At 39.8% G+C, this 17,708-nt stretch overlaps 1 protein-coding gene across 1 annotated transcript; it reads left to right on the top strand.

Moving 5' to 3' along the window:
- The first annotated feature begins 9,588 nt into the window (after positions 1-9,588).
- On the top strand, positions 9,589-17,115 carry LOC141587355 (putative trehalose-phosphate phosphatase F). Its single transcript, XM_074408821.1, has 13 exons — positions 9,589-9,793; positions 14,352-14,423; positions 14,510-14,965; positions 15,066-15,206; positions 15,297-15,368; positions 15,479-15,601; positions 15,732-15,788; positions 15,950-16,051; positions 16,159-16,236; positions 16,351-16,420; positions 16,521-16,591; positions 16,685-16,777; positions 16,871-17,115. Exons 3-13 carry the CDS (start codon positions 14,696-14,698, stop codon positions 16,934-16,936), a joined length of 1,143 nt encoding a protein of 380 aa, XP_074264922.1. The 5' UTR covers positions 9,589-9,793; positions 14,352-14,423; positions 14,510-14,695; the 3' UTR covers positions 16,937-17,115.
- The last annotated feature ends 593 nt before the right edge of the window (positions 17,116-17,708 follow it).

The raw sequence follows: 17,708 nt of genomic DNA, 5'->3' as shown, positions 1-17,708 counted from the left end.
CCCGGGTGAACTGAATAGGGAGTGCAATGAGCCTCCGTCAAGATCACTCTTCGCAACTCTGCATCCTCAGGAACACACCATCTCCCATCAAAACGAACACTCCCATCTGTATGGATAGAAAACCTGGAAACCATTCCACTCTCAACCCTTGTCTTCCACTCCTGAATCTTAGGATCAAGCTCTTGCTTACTCTTGATGTTCTCATACAACTCTGGCTCGATCGTCAAATCCCCGATGGTATCCCCCTCTCGAATCATAAAGATCTCCAACCTAGACATCTCATCCCTCAGCTTCAGCAAGGACATAGCTGTACATAGCGAATGAACGCTCTTCCTACTCAATGCATCTGTAACAACATTAGCCTTACCCTCGCGATAGATGATCTCCATATCATAATCTCCGATCAGCTCCATCCACCGTCTCTGTCGCATGTTAAGCTCCCTCTGAGTGTAGATATATTTTACACTCTTATGATCAGAGAACACCTTAAAAATTACGCTATAAAGGTAGTGCCTCCAAATCTTAAGAGCGAACACAACTGCACCCAGCTCCAGATCATGAGTAGGGTAGTTCTCCTCATATTGCTTCAGCTGCCTCGAAGCATAAGCTATGACTTTCCCTTCCTGCATCAAAACACAACCAAGACCATTTTTTGAAGCATCGGTATATACCTCAAAGTTCTCACAACCCTCTGGCAAGGCTAGAATAGGAGCTGTGGTCAAGCGTTCCTTTAAGGTCTGAAACGCCGTCTCACAACTCTCATCCCAAACAAATCTGACTTCCTTCCTCATCAAAGATGTCATAGGCCGCGCTATGGTAGAGAAATCTTTCACAAATCTCTTGTAGTAGCCGGCAAGGCCTAAGAAACTCTGAATCTCAGCAACATTTTTCGGCGATTCCTACTTGGTTACGGCCTCAATCTTACTAGGATCCACAGATACTCCCTTCTTAGATATCACATAGCCTAGAAAAGCCACCTCTTCTAGCTAGAACTCGCACTTAGATAGCTTGGCATAAAGCTGATTCTCTCTCAAGGTCTGCAAGACTATCCTCAAATGCTCCTCATGCTCTTCCTTAGTCTTAGAATAGACTAAAATATCGTCGATGAAAACAACCACAAACCTATCCAAGAACGGTGTAAAGATCCGATTCATCAAATCCATAAAAGTTGTTGGCGCATTGGTCAGCCCAAAAGGCATCACCACGTACTCGTAATGACCATATCGAGATCGGAACGCTGTCTTAGGAATATCCTCATCTGCTATCCTCAGCTGGTGATATCCCGACCTAAGATCAATCTTGGAAAACACACCTGCTCCACTTAGCTGATCAAACAAATCATCAATCCGCGGCAACGGATACTTGTTCTTCACTGTGACACGATTGAGCTCTCTGTAGTCAATGCACAGTCTCATACTCCCATCTTTCTTCCTGACAAAAAGAACTGGAGCTCCCCACGGTGACACACTAGGCCTGATGTAACCCTTGCCTAGCAAATCATGTATCTGCTTTTTCAACTCTGCCAACTCTTTAGGTGCCATACGGTAAGGTACTTTAGATATAGGACCCGTTCCCGGCTTAAGCTCCACACTGAAATCAACATCCCTCTTGGGAGGCAAACTCGGTATCTCATCAGGAAAAACATCTTCGAACTCTCTCACCACAGATATCTCAGAAGCTGTCGGTGGCTCTACTCGGTGGTCTCTCACATGACAGAGAATCAAGGGACACTTCTTCCTCAAACATGACTTTAAAGTCATCACAGCTATGAACCTACACTTAGGCTTTACCACAAACCCTCTATAGGACACCCTAATACCCTTGGGCCCCTTTAAGGACACCCTCTTTTGCCGACAATCTATCCTGGCATCATACCTACCCAGCCAATCCATCCCGACAATCACCTCGAACCCATCCATGGGAAACTCTAACAGGTCTACTGGTAAATCTACCCCTCCAACTACCATAGATACTCCCTTATACAACTTGAGACACGACACAGACTCTCCCGAAGGTATGAACACGTCATCTTTAACAACCTCAAACTTTCCCAAACCCATAGACATAGCATGACTCTTAGACACAAAAGAGTGTGTAGCCCCTGAATCAAACAAAACAAAGGACGGTACATTATGAACAAGAAAGGTACCGGTAACTACATGAGCATCATCCTGTGCTTCCTGCTTGTCCATCATGAAAAGCTTCCCACTGTTCTTCTATCCTCCACCCTGAACTGAAGCATTGGAGGTACTTGGCTTGGCTTTGAATCCCGAGTGGTCTTTGTTGTTCAAGCGCCGATATGATCCACCACCACTGCGGTTGTAACCGCCCTGGTTGCCCTGTCCACCTCTATTGCCCCATGAACCTCACGGTCGGTTACTAGCAAAACTCTGAGTCGGCCCCTGAGAAAAATTCCCTGACCGAGCTCCTGAACCAGTGCCGGGCTTATAGCTCGTGCATTCCCGTCTTTTGTGGCCTATTCCACCACAAAAGCATGTAAGGTTAGAGTTGTCACTCACACTCGACCTCCATTCTTTCCCCACCACGAGATCCTCCCGAAAAACCACTCTCACCGAGAAAAACCTTAGCATGGTTGAAGTTCCCCTTCTTGTTGGTCGACTGACTGTTGCTTCCACTATCAGCCTTCCTCTTTTCCGCGGCAGTCCTCTCATCGATCTCTCTTGAGAGATCTACCATTCTCTCAGCTTGACCCGCTCTCAGATACACTTCCTTGAGGTCGTAGGCAACTCCGCTGGCATACGACTCACGATCTTAGCAGATAAACCGCTCTCAAAACGGAGAGCCAAACCTCTCTCGTCCTAGCCGCATGTCCTCAACATAACGAGATAGCTCCAGAACCGATGATAGTAGTCGGTGATCGTCATCTCATCCGTCATGGTGAAGGAATCAAAGTCGATCTCATCTTGTGTCGGATATGCTCCGCACGAATCGCTTCCCTCATAGCACTCTTCAACCCAGACCACGGAATAGCTCCTTCCGCCTGGTAAAAAGCTCTAGCATCTTCCTTGACGTTTTGCCACCAAACTGCAGCTTCACCTCTTAGGTAGTACACTACCTGCTCGACGATCATGTCTTCGGGGCACTTAACCATTTCCATGAGAGCTTCAATCTCACGGTGCCACTTCTCGAGTAGCTTTGGTTCACCTACCCCATCATATGTGGGAGGGTTGAAGCGAGCAATGATGATGCTGAGTAGCATCCATCGACTTCTCGTTCCCCTTTCCCACATTTTTGAGAGCTTCAAGGAGAGCCTCTTGTTGCTCAATCATGCGAGCAACCTCATCAAGAGTCATCTCGAAGCTTGGATCTGCGCGGAGTTCTTTTGGGCATTTTGAGTGACAAGAAACAAGGAAACGTAAACACAAAAGCCTATGGCTCAAAACGTAACATCCCTCCGCCAAAAGAACACTCGGCCGAGTATACAACCATACTCAGTCGAGTAACGACTACTCGGTCGAGTATCATAGATACTCGGTCGAGTATTCGACTCGCATGCGAACGCGAAACTCAAAAACAACACTCGGTCCGAGTAAAACAACACTGCCCGAGTAGCCACTACTCGGTCGAGTATACTTCTTACTCGGTCGAGTTATCACATACAGAGCTACGCTACTCATCGCCAAACAATACTCGGTCGAGTGCTTGGTTACTCGGCCGAGTATTCCCTACTCGGTCGAGTACCTGCCCTGCTCGGCCGAGTCACAAAATAGACGGGTATACAGTATAAAGTTCTCTATCATGCTCACTATTCCCGCAACAAACACAGAACATCAAGGACTTAAATGCCACATTATAACCATACCAACATGCAATTCATGCATATTCTAATTCCAACATAACAACATTCACAACCCGTCACCTCCACCATTTCCCCAATCACCACACTTACAAATTTCATCACATACCCTTTTCAATTATCACTATTACCACATGCTTCTTCACATACATGTACATACCAAACCTAACTCTCATCACACTTCCCATGTTACCGGCTCGAGTTAATGAGGGCTAATTTGCGACTCCGGGACATCTCCCGAGTCTTTACGGTAGATCCAAACAACTCTCCTCGGGTTCATTTTATTTAGACTCCCTAGGTTCATTAAATTCATTTGTTTAGGTGCCGGAATCTTCGGCTCTGATACGACTTTGTAACACCCCCTCATACCAAGTTGCCTTACCAGGACCACCCTACCATGAAAGTGTGTTACCATCTCGAATGCCCGAGGTTAGTACATATCAAAATCGTCTGAACTGAGCACATTTATTAAAGTACTGCAAGGTATAAAGTTTACAACATCCAAATCCAAATACTGGTTTAACAAAATACAACTCCAATGTCTGACAATAAAAGAAATCAGCTAAGACTCAGACGGTGATGCTATGACTGGTGATGACAATACTCCCATGACTGTCCCCAAGCTCACACTAGCAATACTGCAAGCCCGCTCACCATCCCCGAATGGATCACCGCAGATTCCACAAACAACAACGGGTCGATACTCAAATATTAAGACAAACAAACGAAGTAATCAACTCGATCATCACCAATTCCCAATCATCCATTCTCACACAAGATCACTACACACCGAAGGGTGTAGCCCCGCCAGATTACCCATCGCAATGTAATCCTCGCCGCCATGGGTGACCGCAGGCCGATCCCACCTAGTCCAGCTCCTGAACGAGCGACTAACAATCCCCTGTCCCTTAATGTGCACATCCCCTCCCGTGGCGGGTTCCACGGAGGGCGAACTAGGTGTGAAGCCACTCCCGCAAGTGACTCCACCACAATCACAATCACATGATATCACAAATTGTCTCAATGCCCTCACACCAACATCGTCACAACAATCTCCATACTCCGATGATCAACAGATAACAATAATCACAACAAACATGTCTTACAAAGAACAAGAAATTGAGTAGGAAACCCTACCTTAGCAATCAACAAAGGGAATGAACTCGAACAATCAGAAAGGCTCCTCTACGAAGTCTTCTCCTATACCATAATCATATAACACAATTACACATTGCACAACCCCCATATCCCCAATTCCGTAAATGTACAGTAACCCCAACGAATACGAATAACATATAATTAGAACTTACCAACAGTAGGATGAGGAATTATACGCAAGAACTCCGAAGATTTCACACACAACAAAGCTATGGAATGATTAGGGAGTGATTAGGGAGAGATTAGGGTTAACGTAGAAATGATGAAGTTGAAATGATGTTTTTAAAAACTGACGCGGGATATAAAATAATCTTAAACACTCCCTAATCAAACCGTCAAAATAACACTCGCCAGACCGAATACTCGGTCGAGTAACGTTATACTCGGCCGAGTATCCGCTACTCGGTCGAGTATTCACTATACTCGGCCGAGTATTCATCGGCAGAACCAAAACAACTCACAACAACAGCACTACTCGGCCGAGTAGGCTCTACTCGGTCGAGTAGTCACCAAAGAAAATCCGTAGTATTACACTCCCGCCCGTCTTAGGTCTCCTCAACAACCATGTATGTAACACCCCAATTATCCGGCCAATATAAATAAAGTATTTAGTGGATTACATAACCATAAATGAATAAATGAAATAAATGATACAACTCATGACTACTATACTCTACTAAAGAATACTATCTCATGTCGACTCGACTCCAAGTCTGAAGCTCATCCCGCCTCCCATGTGACATCAACTCAACCTGCTCCCCATAAGATCGGAAATATTATATGGATCGACACAAGTCACCCAGAAAATAGGTGACAATTACACAGACAAACAACACGTCAGTTTCAATATTTTAATATGAGACACAACATAGTAAATAAATATGCAACATGCTAAGATGTAAATGAGGTATAAATACCATGTCGGTACCGGGACATGCCCAGTCATACCATATCCGATCCATCGGTGCAAGGGACACGCCCACGACACCATACCTCACTATAAGGTACCGGGACACGCCCAGACGTACTGGGTCCGGAAGCCAACCGAATCCTCTGCTAGACGTCGTGTCTCACCCAGACAAGTCCCTCATAACTCAAGCCATTAATGTGCACATCCCTCTTGGAGTGGGAAGTTCCAAGAGGTGACCCAAGCATAAGACCGTTTTCCAACCGTCTTACGTCTCCTCAACGACCAAGTACCACCCACCACCAATGACCTCCAACAAAACACAACCATAACCACATATGACAAATGGATAAACAACACGAAGCATATGACCGAATCATGGATTCAATCCCCACATGTTATGAATAACAATCCCTACAATAATATGTCAATCATGGATTCAAATACCAAATGATATACCAACCAACTCATAAATGCAATAGTGAGGAAAAGACACACAAATATGCATACAAAATATTGAAACCGAGTAGGATAAACCTACCTTTTCGCATTCTTCATAAGTTACTCGAATCTGACTCGATGTCGTCTCATAAAACCGTCTCATCCTAAACAAATCATACAACACTATCACAATGCATTCTACACTACAATAATATGAAACCCCTTACCCATATTACATAAGTAAACTACTAATTAATCTCTCTCTAGTAAAACCCTAAGATTGAGATTAACATAAGACAAAGGAGGAATGTGAGATTTCGATTTACAAAGGTAGATCTGGTGTAACAACCCCTCATACCAAGGTACCTTACCAAGGACTACCCTAGCATAAAAGGCTGTTATCATCTCGGTTGCCCGAGGTTAGTATATCAAAAGCAACAATCCAAAACAACTTTATTAAAGTATAAAGAGTTTAACGATTACATTATCTCAGACCAACTCAAAATAAAAGTGTAAGAACCCCAATACAATCAAATCAAAGACACTAAACTCGTAACAATGGAAGTTAGACTCAAGTGATGACTCCCCATGATCGTCCCATAGCTAAACATCTCGCATTACTGTCATAATCTGCTCACCATCCCCGAATGGATCACCGCAGTTTTACAAAACAACAACACGGGGTCGATTCTTTGCATAATTAAAATAAGACAAATATGATAAGTAACCAGCTGATCATCCACCATCCCCGGTCTCCCGAACTCACATAGTAACCGACTACACACCAAAGTGTGTAGCCCTGCCAGATTACCCATCACAACAGGTAATCCTCGCCGCCAGTGGGGGACCGCAGCCAATCCCCACCTAAATCCCGCTCATCAACGAGCGATAACCATGTCCCTTAATGTGCACATCCCCTCCCCTGACGGGTTCCACGGAGAGCGAACTAGGGCGTGAAGCCACTCCCGCAAGTGACTCCAACACAATCATCACAACACCACAACATCACAACCACCACCACAACACCAACACTCCGATGATCAGCAGATAACAGCAAACACAAAACAATCACATCTTAATTCAATCAACATAAACTGAGTAGGGAAACCCTACCTTTTTGCAATCCGCTATGCTCTAATCAATCATACAATATGCATAACAAATACCACATCGTCACCTACAGCAATGATAATCAACAATCAACACACATATGATGACCAAACCCTAAACTCCCAAATTAACCCAAACTAGGGTTTGTTAACTTATAAGAACGACAATAGATCAATAAGGATAAGACACTTACTACAACGATTGACACGGAATAAGATGCTAGAACCCACAATCGACGACCTTTGCCTTGGAATTGATGAAGATGATTAGAGGAGAATGAAACACAGTTTATGTTTTGGAAGAAATGGCTTTAGAAACTGATGAACGATTATATATATAATCTCTAATCATTTTAATCAAAACCGCGGAAATAATACCCGTCAGGCCGGATACTCGGCCGAGTATCGAGTAGTCAGCATACTCGGTCGAGTGCTCCTGGGCAGTAGCCAAACAGGCTACACGACACACTGTACTCGACCGAGTAGGCCATACTCGGTCGAGTACCAGCCTATAAAATCCGTAGTATTATATCTGGGATTAGGAGGGATGTTCCATCTTTAATTTAAGCTTGAAGGTTATGGGAGAGGTTTAGGGAGCATCTAGAGAGAGGGGAGACTGTTTAGAGTAAGAAGGAAGGAGAAGAAGAATGAAAGGAATAAGAGGTTTGGATAAGGTGTAATCCCGAAATATCATTTATCGGGTACTGCACAATGTCACTCGACCGAGTGACCGGTTCACTCGGTCGAGTATATGCCCTACTCGATTGAGTGTTAGACACTCGATCCGCTGGAGGTTCTACTCGGTCCACTGGAAGTCTACTAAGTTTAGTTTAGGTCTTATTTGGTCTAGTGAATGGCCATCCTTTACTTCCGAGTACACGTGGGTCCCCCTCACGTGTCCCAAGGTCCTTTGTGGGTCCCAAAATATTTGGTATTACAGACAGGACACGTGACATGGTTTCTCATTATATTTAGGACACGTGACACATTATATAAATTTAATAAAATATATTTTTGTAAATGTATTTGATATTAAATTTAAATAATTGAAGGTAAAATTTGACCTTGACTATAACTTATTCTCATTTCTCACTAAAACCCGCCTTCTAATCAAGCTCTTTTAGTGTTTCGACATCTCATTCCTCGTTTATAGCTATCCGACACATTTAGGCGTTTTCGCGTATGTCCGACGAGTGTCGGTGTCGGGCACGGAATAGTTGGTTAGAAGGAGTGTCCGTGCTACAACTGCTACCTAAGTTTAATGTGATGATTTCTAGTGGTGAACTACAAAATGAGGAAGATAGTGTAATAAGCCATTCACTAATAATGGGAGAATATTCCGTTACCCCTCGCCTTACGGAAGTAATGATTTGTCATGATCATCTCCTATTTATTTCACTCTTCACTAACCACCAATCTTCTGTAATCTTTTATTTTAGCACAAATTCTCATTGAAGACGTGTACTATTCGTCACAAGCTGAAGACGAATACTGCCCCTCTCACAATATGCAAATGGCAATATCCATGGGATGCTCCATTTCCTCCCACTTGCCCTCCCACTTGTCTTATTGTGAGAGGAGCACTATCCGTCGCAAACTTGTGGCGGATAGTGTCTGTCACAAGCAAAACGCTTTTAAATAAAAAAATTCAATTTTATCTCAAATTAGCCATTAACTTCAATTCATCAGCGAAATATTAATGTCATATGCTAGTTAGATGTGGCCAATAGGGTTGGCCAGGGCAGGCCATTCTGCCATGAACCGCTATACCCCTAACTCGCTTAACCCACTATGACCTGGCCTAAAATTGACCTTTTTATTCGAGTCGGGTTAGTCTCAAACTTTCATAGCCCATCCCCTACCAATCTAAGAATCTTAAAAAAAAAAAAAAAAAATTGTCCACCATGTCCTACCCGCCTCAACTCGCCACCGGGTCAAGGCCCGACTTAAGCCAACCCAGCCCGACTCGACCTGCACTTTCCATTAAGCCGGTTCAGTGTAAGGACACCAAACTCTAACACACCCCTGACCTAGACCCAACTCGTAGCGACTCCATGTAAATATGCATTACATTTATTAAAAAAAAAAAGATGGAGAAAAAAAATAATACTATATAAAAATTCCAAAATTGGGGCAAAACTAGGCAAGTTGGCTTTTGAATTACGGCCTTAATAAAACATACGGAGTATGAAACTCTATAAATACCAAAATTATTTGCCTCTTATTTCTCCATTTCTATTCTCACCATTTCCTTCATATCTCCTCCTTTTTCCACCGCTTTTCTCCCATTAAAATTTCCCACCTTTTATTTCTCTACAAGATTATAACTTTGTTCAGTCATTCTGCATTTCTATAATTCAGGTAATTATTAAAATTAATTACGTCCAATTTATTTATTTTATTTTATTCTTAATTATGGTTTTTTTTTCTTCCATCCATTGATATTGTGCAAGACGGTTTTACAGTAACATTGTGTAGACGAATTTCACTAACATGTAAATGACCCGTAGATAACTGTATTCTTGTGTAAGGCCGCCTTAACTCGACATTTGTAATTTTTGTTTAATGATTTGCATGATTTGCATTAACGGGTATTAATCCCAGCAAATTATTCCGATTTATTTCGGTGAAACATGCAAATATAATGACTTAGCATAATTTCTGTAATTTTTTTCTGCAATTTTTATTTCTATTTTGTTTAGAAATTCAATTTTCTGGGCATTTTTTTATGGTTGAATTAAGGTAATGTGATGGAGGACCGCACGTTGGATACAAATACGTGTTATAAAGCCATAAAGTTTAAAACTTGGTTGTTATTTTTAGTGTTTTTGTTTGTGAATTGTCATTCATTTTGTTTTAAAATAGGGAGCAGTATTTTATTTTGTGGCTGTGGTGGGTGTTTTCATCCTCGCAAGCTATTGAATAAGACACGTCCCCACTTGTGTGAGGCACCGTCCTTACACTTTTAATATTAGTATTTTTTGTAGTATGTTCCAGAAATTTGGTGGTTGGATGCGTGAAAGAGGTGATTTTCCCAATTATTTAATGTGAAAGTTAGGTGCTTGACACTTTCATGTTAAATGCTAGACATTGTTGTTTAGGAGTAGTACCAATTTGCAATGTTTTTGGCTCTATTTAGGTGCCCATACAATCTATCTTAGTTCCGTAAATGGAAATGTAGTGGAACTCTTTCTTCCCTACTCAATTTTGAGTCGGTCATTCTCATGTAACGTCGTTTTACACTGAAATTGTGTAAAACAGAGTTATATTCGTTGATTCTGTTTTACAAACTTCTTTTGTAAGACTGCATTATACAAGAATTTGTAATTTTGAGCCTTTTGTAGCTTTAATTTTTGGTGATTTTGAGTTGTATTCATAGATTTAGGTTCAAATATGCTTGAAAGGTTTTGAGGAGTTAATGTGCTTGATAAAACTCGGAGCTTATGAATATTTTATCTTGGTTTAGTACTCCGTATGTTGATCTATAAATACCATACACTTGAAGAGTAGAAGTTTTGAGAAAGCTTAAATATGAGAGGTCGAGAGTGACTCTAGCTCAATCTCAAGCTTGATCCAATCTAAAAAGAGCATGATTTCACGATTGAGAATCATTTTGTGATACCGATCTTAGAAATGCTTGAAAGAGCTCTTTGAATTTGTCTCTGTATTTGTTTGGTTTAGTACTCCATCCCACCGAATTTGTCTCTATATTTTTAAAATGCCTCTTACAAAACAGTGGTACTGTCACACTTGGGTTTGATTTTTGCACGGTATGAAGTAAAAAATACACTTTTTTTTAAATGAGATCAAAAGAGCGTGCCTATCAAAGATTGAGATCAGGCTCGCTACAAATTTAATTAAACCATCCATCAAACGTATCTCAAGCCGCGTCTTAACCGAAGTTTTTGACTCCATTCATTTACAAGGCTCGCTACAAATTTGTTGGACACAATTCGAGTAGGGAAAGGAGAGGGGAGAGGGTAAAGAACCTTTCTGGCATTAATTTGGCTTGTAGCTAGTGGAAAGTAAAATAGATCCCCCATGACCCATCCAAACAAGGGGAGGAGAAGATCTAGTATACTCGGTGCTTACTTAGTGCACCTATGGCAATGAGGTCCCTTTGCCTCCAAAATACCCCATCCAAACAAGTGATGTTATTTTAATTCCCTCACTTCATATCCGAGTCCCCCATAAACTCCAAATTTCTCTAATGAATATCCTAAAACCCGGGAATTTGGATTTGAATGGAGGGAGTATTGACACATTTGTTTCATAGACAATGATGTTTCACCCAATCAATAAAACAATAATGTACAATATTTCAGGTGGTGTTTGTTTATGTTGCAAGGGCCAACCACTGTGGTCAAAAATAGTGTAGTACATAAAGGCCTATATGTTCTATATTTGTTTGGAAGTTTGCTGCAGGTCACACAGGTTGAAAATGAACTAGTTTTTTACAAAAGTGTCTTAATCACAAATGTAATTTAATGAGTTAGCTGTTGTTTTCTTTCTGCAGTGCTGATGTTAAAGTAACAATTAAAAGCACTTGGTAGCTATACCCTTTTCCTCACTTCACCTAATGTCCATCACAATCAACTTAGCTAATAAATCATTAGGCACGCTGTTACGGAGTATTATATGATTAAACTTCGTCACACATATCGTATTTTTTATATTTGAGTTTGCTTTTATTTTGGTGTTGTGTTGCCTCTTACTATCAAAATTAGGCAGGTTAGTGAAAAAGATCACTAGTTTATCTGTTTGTTGGTTTTTGACCTACCATAGTGCATAGCTTATGATACTTCCTACTCATGCTTTCATATCTTGCATCACTTTTTTTTTTTTCTAGCATAGAAGATTGTTGCATCGCCTATTCGCCTTTCTTGTCATACAATTCTGTTTTCAAGTAAATGCGTGCATAGTTGACACGATGATTGGTAGGAAGATTTTTAAGCCTTTCGTGTCACACAAGAGTCGGAGACAAGAAGGTAAATGCTGCAAGTAGTGAGATTCAAACCCTTGTTGCTTACCATTAAATGACCCGTCAAACGGATCGAGTGGTCGGGCTATATAGAATGTCGATTTAGACAGTTCTATTTATGGCATCCTTCAACCATCCACCATTCATTTGATGATTGGTAGGAAGATTTTTACGTCATTCGTGTAGCTTAGGAGTCGGAGACGAGAAGGTAATCTTTGCAAGTAGTGAGATTCAAACCCTTGTTGCTTACCATTAAATGAGCTTCTTGCTATGTCAAATTTTCTTAAAATCTTTATTGCTATCACTTAGACCCGTGAAACGGATCGAGCAGTTGGGCTAGCGCTATATAGATCGTGTCAATTTTGTCAGGTCTACTTATGTCATACTTCCACCATCCACCATCGGGTAGTTGGGATTTCAACATTAATAATACGACGAAAAGTAGAAAGATTCTAGAGTTACATTTTGCTAGAATCAAAGATATTCATGCAACATAGTGACATGGTCCTAAACAACATAAATATCCTAGACTATTTTGTCACATTCTACTTCTCAAATCTCAACTACAATGGAGTGGCAATCTCTTGGCTAAAGAAAAACTAGAGGCTTTTGTCAGGGATACTTTTCAGTAGTTGGTGTCTTAACCTATGTCTTTTAACTAGATGTAGGACATTCTTGTTTCTTCTTCACTTACTTTTTTACTTGACTGTACATTTTTAACTTTATTTGATCTTGTTTTTACTCTAGATAGTGAGTTTATATAATTCTAGTAAAAATATTGTAACCTTTTCACAATACAATTCAGCTTTATTTGTTTCATTGTTCCAAAGAAAAAAAAAGTTGTCTATATGAAATGAAACAGTTGATTTTAGCCCGACTATAAATTTAGTTCACTGTTTTTTTAATATTGTTTTTTTTTGTGAAGATTATGTGTGTGAATGTTCCATCAATTTTGTTCTTCTTACAAACTTTATATTATTGTAATGTCCTTTTTGGTGGGAGCACTTTGTACCTGAATTGACTATCAAGCTTTTTGGTAATTTAACTTCTTGTGACAAGTCTCTTTACATTGATCTGCTGACAGCGTCGGTAGACGATTGTTTTTACAAAATTACGAGTATTATACTACATGGTTGCTTAAACGCGTGTTATTGAAGGGAATCGTGGGTCTTTTTTGAGTTGTAGAAGATGTTACATGTGAGATGAACCTTGTTTTTATGTGTCCTCGATTAGTTTTAGGGTTAGAGGGTTGATCGTCGTGTCCCATGTGATACAATCTCTTTAAATTTGATCTGACAGTTTTAACAAATAAAATATACGACATGGTTGCTTAAACGCGTGTTATTGGAGGGGATGCTGGTCTTGTTTGAGTTGTAGAACATGTTACATGTGAGGCCAGCCTGATTTTTTATGTGTCCTCTTTTAATTATAGGGAAAGTGGGATGATTTTAGTGTCCTTGCATGTAACATATTCTCATGCTGGTTTTTTGCAGTTCTGTTACTGTGGAATTGCTTCGCCTTGGTTTTTCTTAGAAAACCACGTCTTGCGAGATAACGTGGTCCAATTTAGCTTTAAATAATTCACTAGCAGAAAATATTATAATTCAGGATACAATTTCATGTGTTAGGACTTAGGAGCTCATTGATGTGGCCTGTGAGCAGTAGTAGTTGGGCATATTTAGTAAAGAAAATTTAATAAACTGGAAGCTAAAATAGGAAGTCTTACATGGTTATGGTCCTGACTCTTGAGTCTTGAGTCATGTTAACTACATAAATAATGATTTCGTCGCAGAACTCTTCATCAAAGTATACTCTTAACTCTCCGACTCATTAATTCTTTGTATGTATGTGGTGATTAAATGATTGACAATAATTTGCTGTATGCGATATATTTGATTTTGATTACTGGTTGATAAAGTTGAATGTATTTTGTTTCAGGGGGAACTTAGCTTTGAGGATATAATGTTCAGTTACTTTGTGTAAATGCAGCTTTGCATTCGATATGACAAGGTATTTGATTTCTTTTATACATATTTGATTTGCAATCATAATTTTACTCAATGAAATTGACTGTAATCGACATGTTTTACGATCAGCTTTCAGGTACTTCATGCTTAATGGAAAATTTACCTAGTTGCAACGACAAGAAAACATTAAAGAGGTGGTTCTTCATCGACAAAAGAGTTGGATAGAAAAGTACTTGGGAAAACGAAGATTATATAGTTTGATTACTCTATCCTCACTAGCATACTTAAGAATTTAGAGAACTTGATTTACAAAATATGTTGTCAGGCAAACCGTCTCCTGTTCTAACAGACCCGTCCCCTATAAAAGAACCTAGAGTAGGCATTCATTCAAACCCAGGGTCATCATTTTCAAAAGGGTTGTATATACCGATCCCCAAGAAAAAACCGAGTAAGCTTGAAGATGTCTTGTCTAATGGATGGTTAGATGCCATGAGATCTTCTTCTCCTCCGCGTAAGAAGCTTCTCAAGGACTTCAAGGCCGGGGTTGTCTTAGATGATATCGATTTTGCTTACACTTCTTGGATGGTAAAGATAAATGCCTTTTTATATTTTACATATTACTTGTCATGTAGAGAAATTTTTTTGCTTATCGACTATTTTTAACCTTTATAATGTAAATTTACAGATTAAACATCCTTCTGCCTTGAGTTACTTTGAAAGAATTACCAGTTTCGCAAAGGGTAAGAAGATTGCTGTTTTTCTTGATTATGATGGTACCCTTTCTCCGATTGTGGATGACCCTGATAAGGCTTTTATGTCTGATGATGTAAGAACTCTAAACATTCTAGTTCATGTTTATTAATCATATCAATTTCTTAACTATAAAATTTTCTAATAAACTTGTCGATATATATAGATGCGTACTGCTGTGAGAAATGTTGCCAAGTATTTTCCAACAGCAATTATAAGTGGAAGAAGCCGTGATATGGTAATTAGCAAACTCCATATTCTTCCTCTTTTTCCCCGAAATTGATCTATCTCCTATTATTGTTGTTTTTTTTTTTTTTTTGAGGAAGTAATCAAAATGCGTTTGTTCAGGTTTATGAATTGGTAGGTCTATCAGAACTATACTACGCCGGTAGTCATGGGATGGATATTATGGGTCCGAAGCGCAAAGTGTCTGATGCCCACTCTAACTCTTTTAACTCTACTGACCTGCAGGTACATTCATAACTCTCTTCTCTTTTCTTTTTTCTCAAATCCAAAATCCCGACATTATTGAATGTAAAATTGACAGATGTAGTCCCCAACTCCACATACGACTTAAGTCCGTTGATTTGTCCTTTTGTAGGGTAAGGAAGTAAGTCTCTTCCAGCCAGCAAAAGAATTTTTACCCATGATCAATGAGGTACTCGAATCAACTTTTTTTGTTTTCTTTTTCCGTTATCAAAAACTGGCAGTGTTTATTCTTGTGCGAGACCAATCAATTCTTTATGTATTGCTCGTTTAATTATAAGATTATGAGATTGCTATGTTGGACTAATGTGATTGATGATTGATTACTTTCAGGTTTTTAAAACCCTCGTCGAGATAACTAGTGATATCAAAGGCGTGACTGTAGAGAATCACAAGTTCTGTACATCTGTTCATTACCGTAATGTAAATGAGAAAGTGAGTCGCTAATCACCAGTACATGACGAATTCCAGATTGTGATAATCTTGTAGCTTTTTTAGAACATTTTCCATTATGTAAATGCTGAACTACTTGAATATTGCAGAATTGGCCTACAATTGCCCAGCGCGTGCATGATGTTCTTAAGAATTATCCTCGCTTACGCCTAACTCACGGACGGAAGGTATCCTCATACAGCTGTGTACTGCGATCAACAATGTGTATAGGTGTACGATTGTCTCAATTGAACTTTCCAGATTAACTATCGTCTTTGCCTCACGCTGTTAATCTTGTGTAGGTATTGGAGGTACGCCCTGTTATTGATTGGGATAAGGGGAAGGCAGTCGAGTTTCTCCTCGAATCTCTCGGTATGTTTCTGGTCTCCGAAATAGTTTGTTTGCATAAATGCTCTGTTCAATATCCATGCTTCAAATTTCTTACAAACTAATCTTGGAACACATGCCTCAGGATTGACTAATAGTGATGATGTACTCCCAATATATATCGGGGACGACAGGACTGATGAAGATGCGTTTAAGGTATAAAATTAATCCTTGTCGCCTTGTCGGTTGTCGACAAATCTCTTGAGTGATCGTCTAATATTTCAAGCACATTGTTCGGTTTTCTGATAGGTTCTTCGGAAGAGAAAGCAAGGCTATGGGATTCTAGTATCCCCAATTCCGAAAGAAACCAAGGCGTTTTACTCTCTGAAAGATCCTGCAGAGGTGACTTTTTGTTCTATACTGGTCGGTTTCATTCCTCTGCACGATTAAACCCGTCACTAGCGCTAATCCGTCAATTGTGCTTGAAATGAGCAGGTTAAACAGTTTTTGAAGGCCTTGGTGAAATGGAGAGAGCAGAGTCAAATCTTACACAAGCTCTAATCATGTTTAGTATAGACTAATCTTCAAGCAAATGCAGCCTAATTATATATATCCTGCATTATTTTTAAGTCTTGTATTATTATTGTATGCAATGTTATTGTATTTTCTACCACTGGGCCATAGTGGGCTATTTTGGTGGGCTTTTTCGGTTTAATCAATAACTGTGTTTCTGGTCCAAATATAAATCCGTTTGGAATTGTATAGGGCATCTTCTGACATTTCGGACGTGGTTAATTGGATGTACTTAAGAATTATTTCGGACGAGTAATATTTGGATTTTTGAAAGACGAGAAATATGCTCCGTATAATTTAAGACCAAAGAAAGTGATTCGCACGTAAAAGAAACATGCACATTGTAATTGGTGTACTACAAATTTGAGTTCATGAGTTCAACTCCTTTGAAAGTTTGTTGATGGTGACAATGTGACATCTCCTCTCTGTTTTCTTACTTGGCGTAAATCACACAATAAGGTGTACGAGTTCCTCTAAAAATTCACTTCTAACTTATTCTTCTAATAAGAACAATATATATAATATTCCATCACATTTTGTTCGTTATATGTAAGATTTTTTTTTAAATAAACTTGAATCCTAATATCTTATGAGAAAAATAAAGTATTTGCATTATTAAGATGAGTTCCACTCAATGAAAATTGCTCTAGTCTTTACAAAATTTGAGATGTTTAAGTAATGAAGTCTTTTTCAAATACAAATTTTTATTTATATGGGAGAATCTCAACATATACATAGAGCGCGATATTCTATTTATAGT

The sequence above is a fragment of the Silene latifolia genome, chromosome 6 (assembly GCF_048544455.1).
Source record: "Silene latifolia isolate original U9 population chromosome 6, ASM4854445v1, whole genome shotgun sequence".
NCBI classification, from domain to species: domain Eukaryota; kingdom Viridiplantae; phylum Streptophyta; class Magnoliopsida; order Caryophyllales; family Caryophyllaceae; genus Silene; species Silene latifolia.
The sequence above is the reverse complement of the archived record's forward strand: the minus strand, read 5'-3'. Positions and strand labels throughout refer to the sequence as shown.

Excerpts from the sequence above, each read along its gene's own strand:
- LOC141587355 (XM_074408821.1), top strand. The coding sequence starts at position 14,696 with ATGTTGTCAGGCAAACCGTCTCCTGTTCTAACAGACCCGTCCCCTATA. Across the intron at positions 15,207-15,296 it reads AGGCTTTTATGTCTGATGAT|ATGCGTACTGCTGTGAGAAA; the intron begins GTAAGAACTCTA and ends CGATATATATAG. Across the intron at positions 15,789-15,949 it reads TTTTACCCATGATCAATGAG|GTTTTTAAAACCCTCGTCGA; the intron begins GTACTCGAATCA and ends GATTACTTTCAG.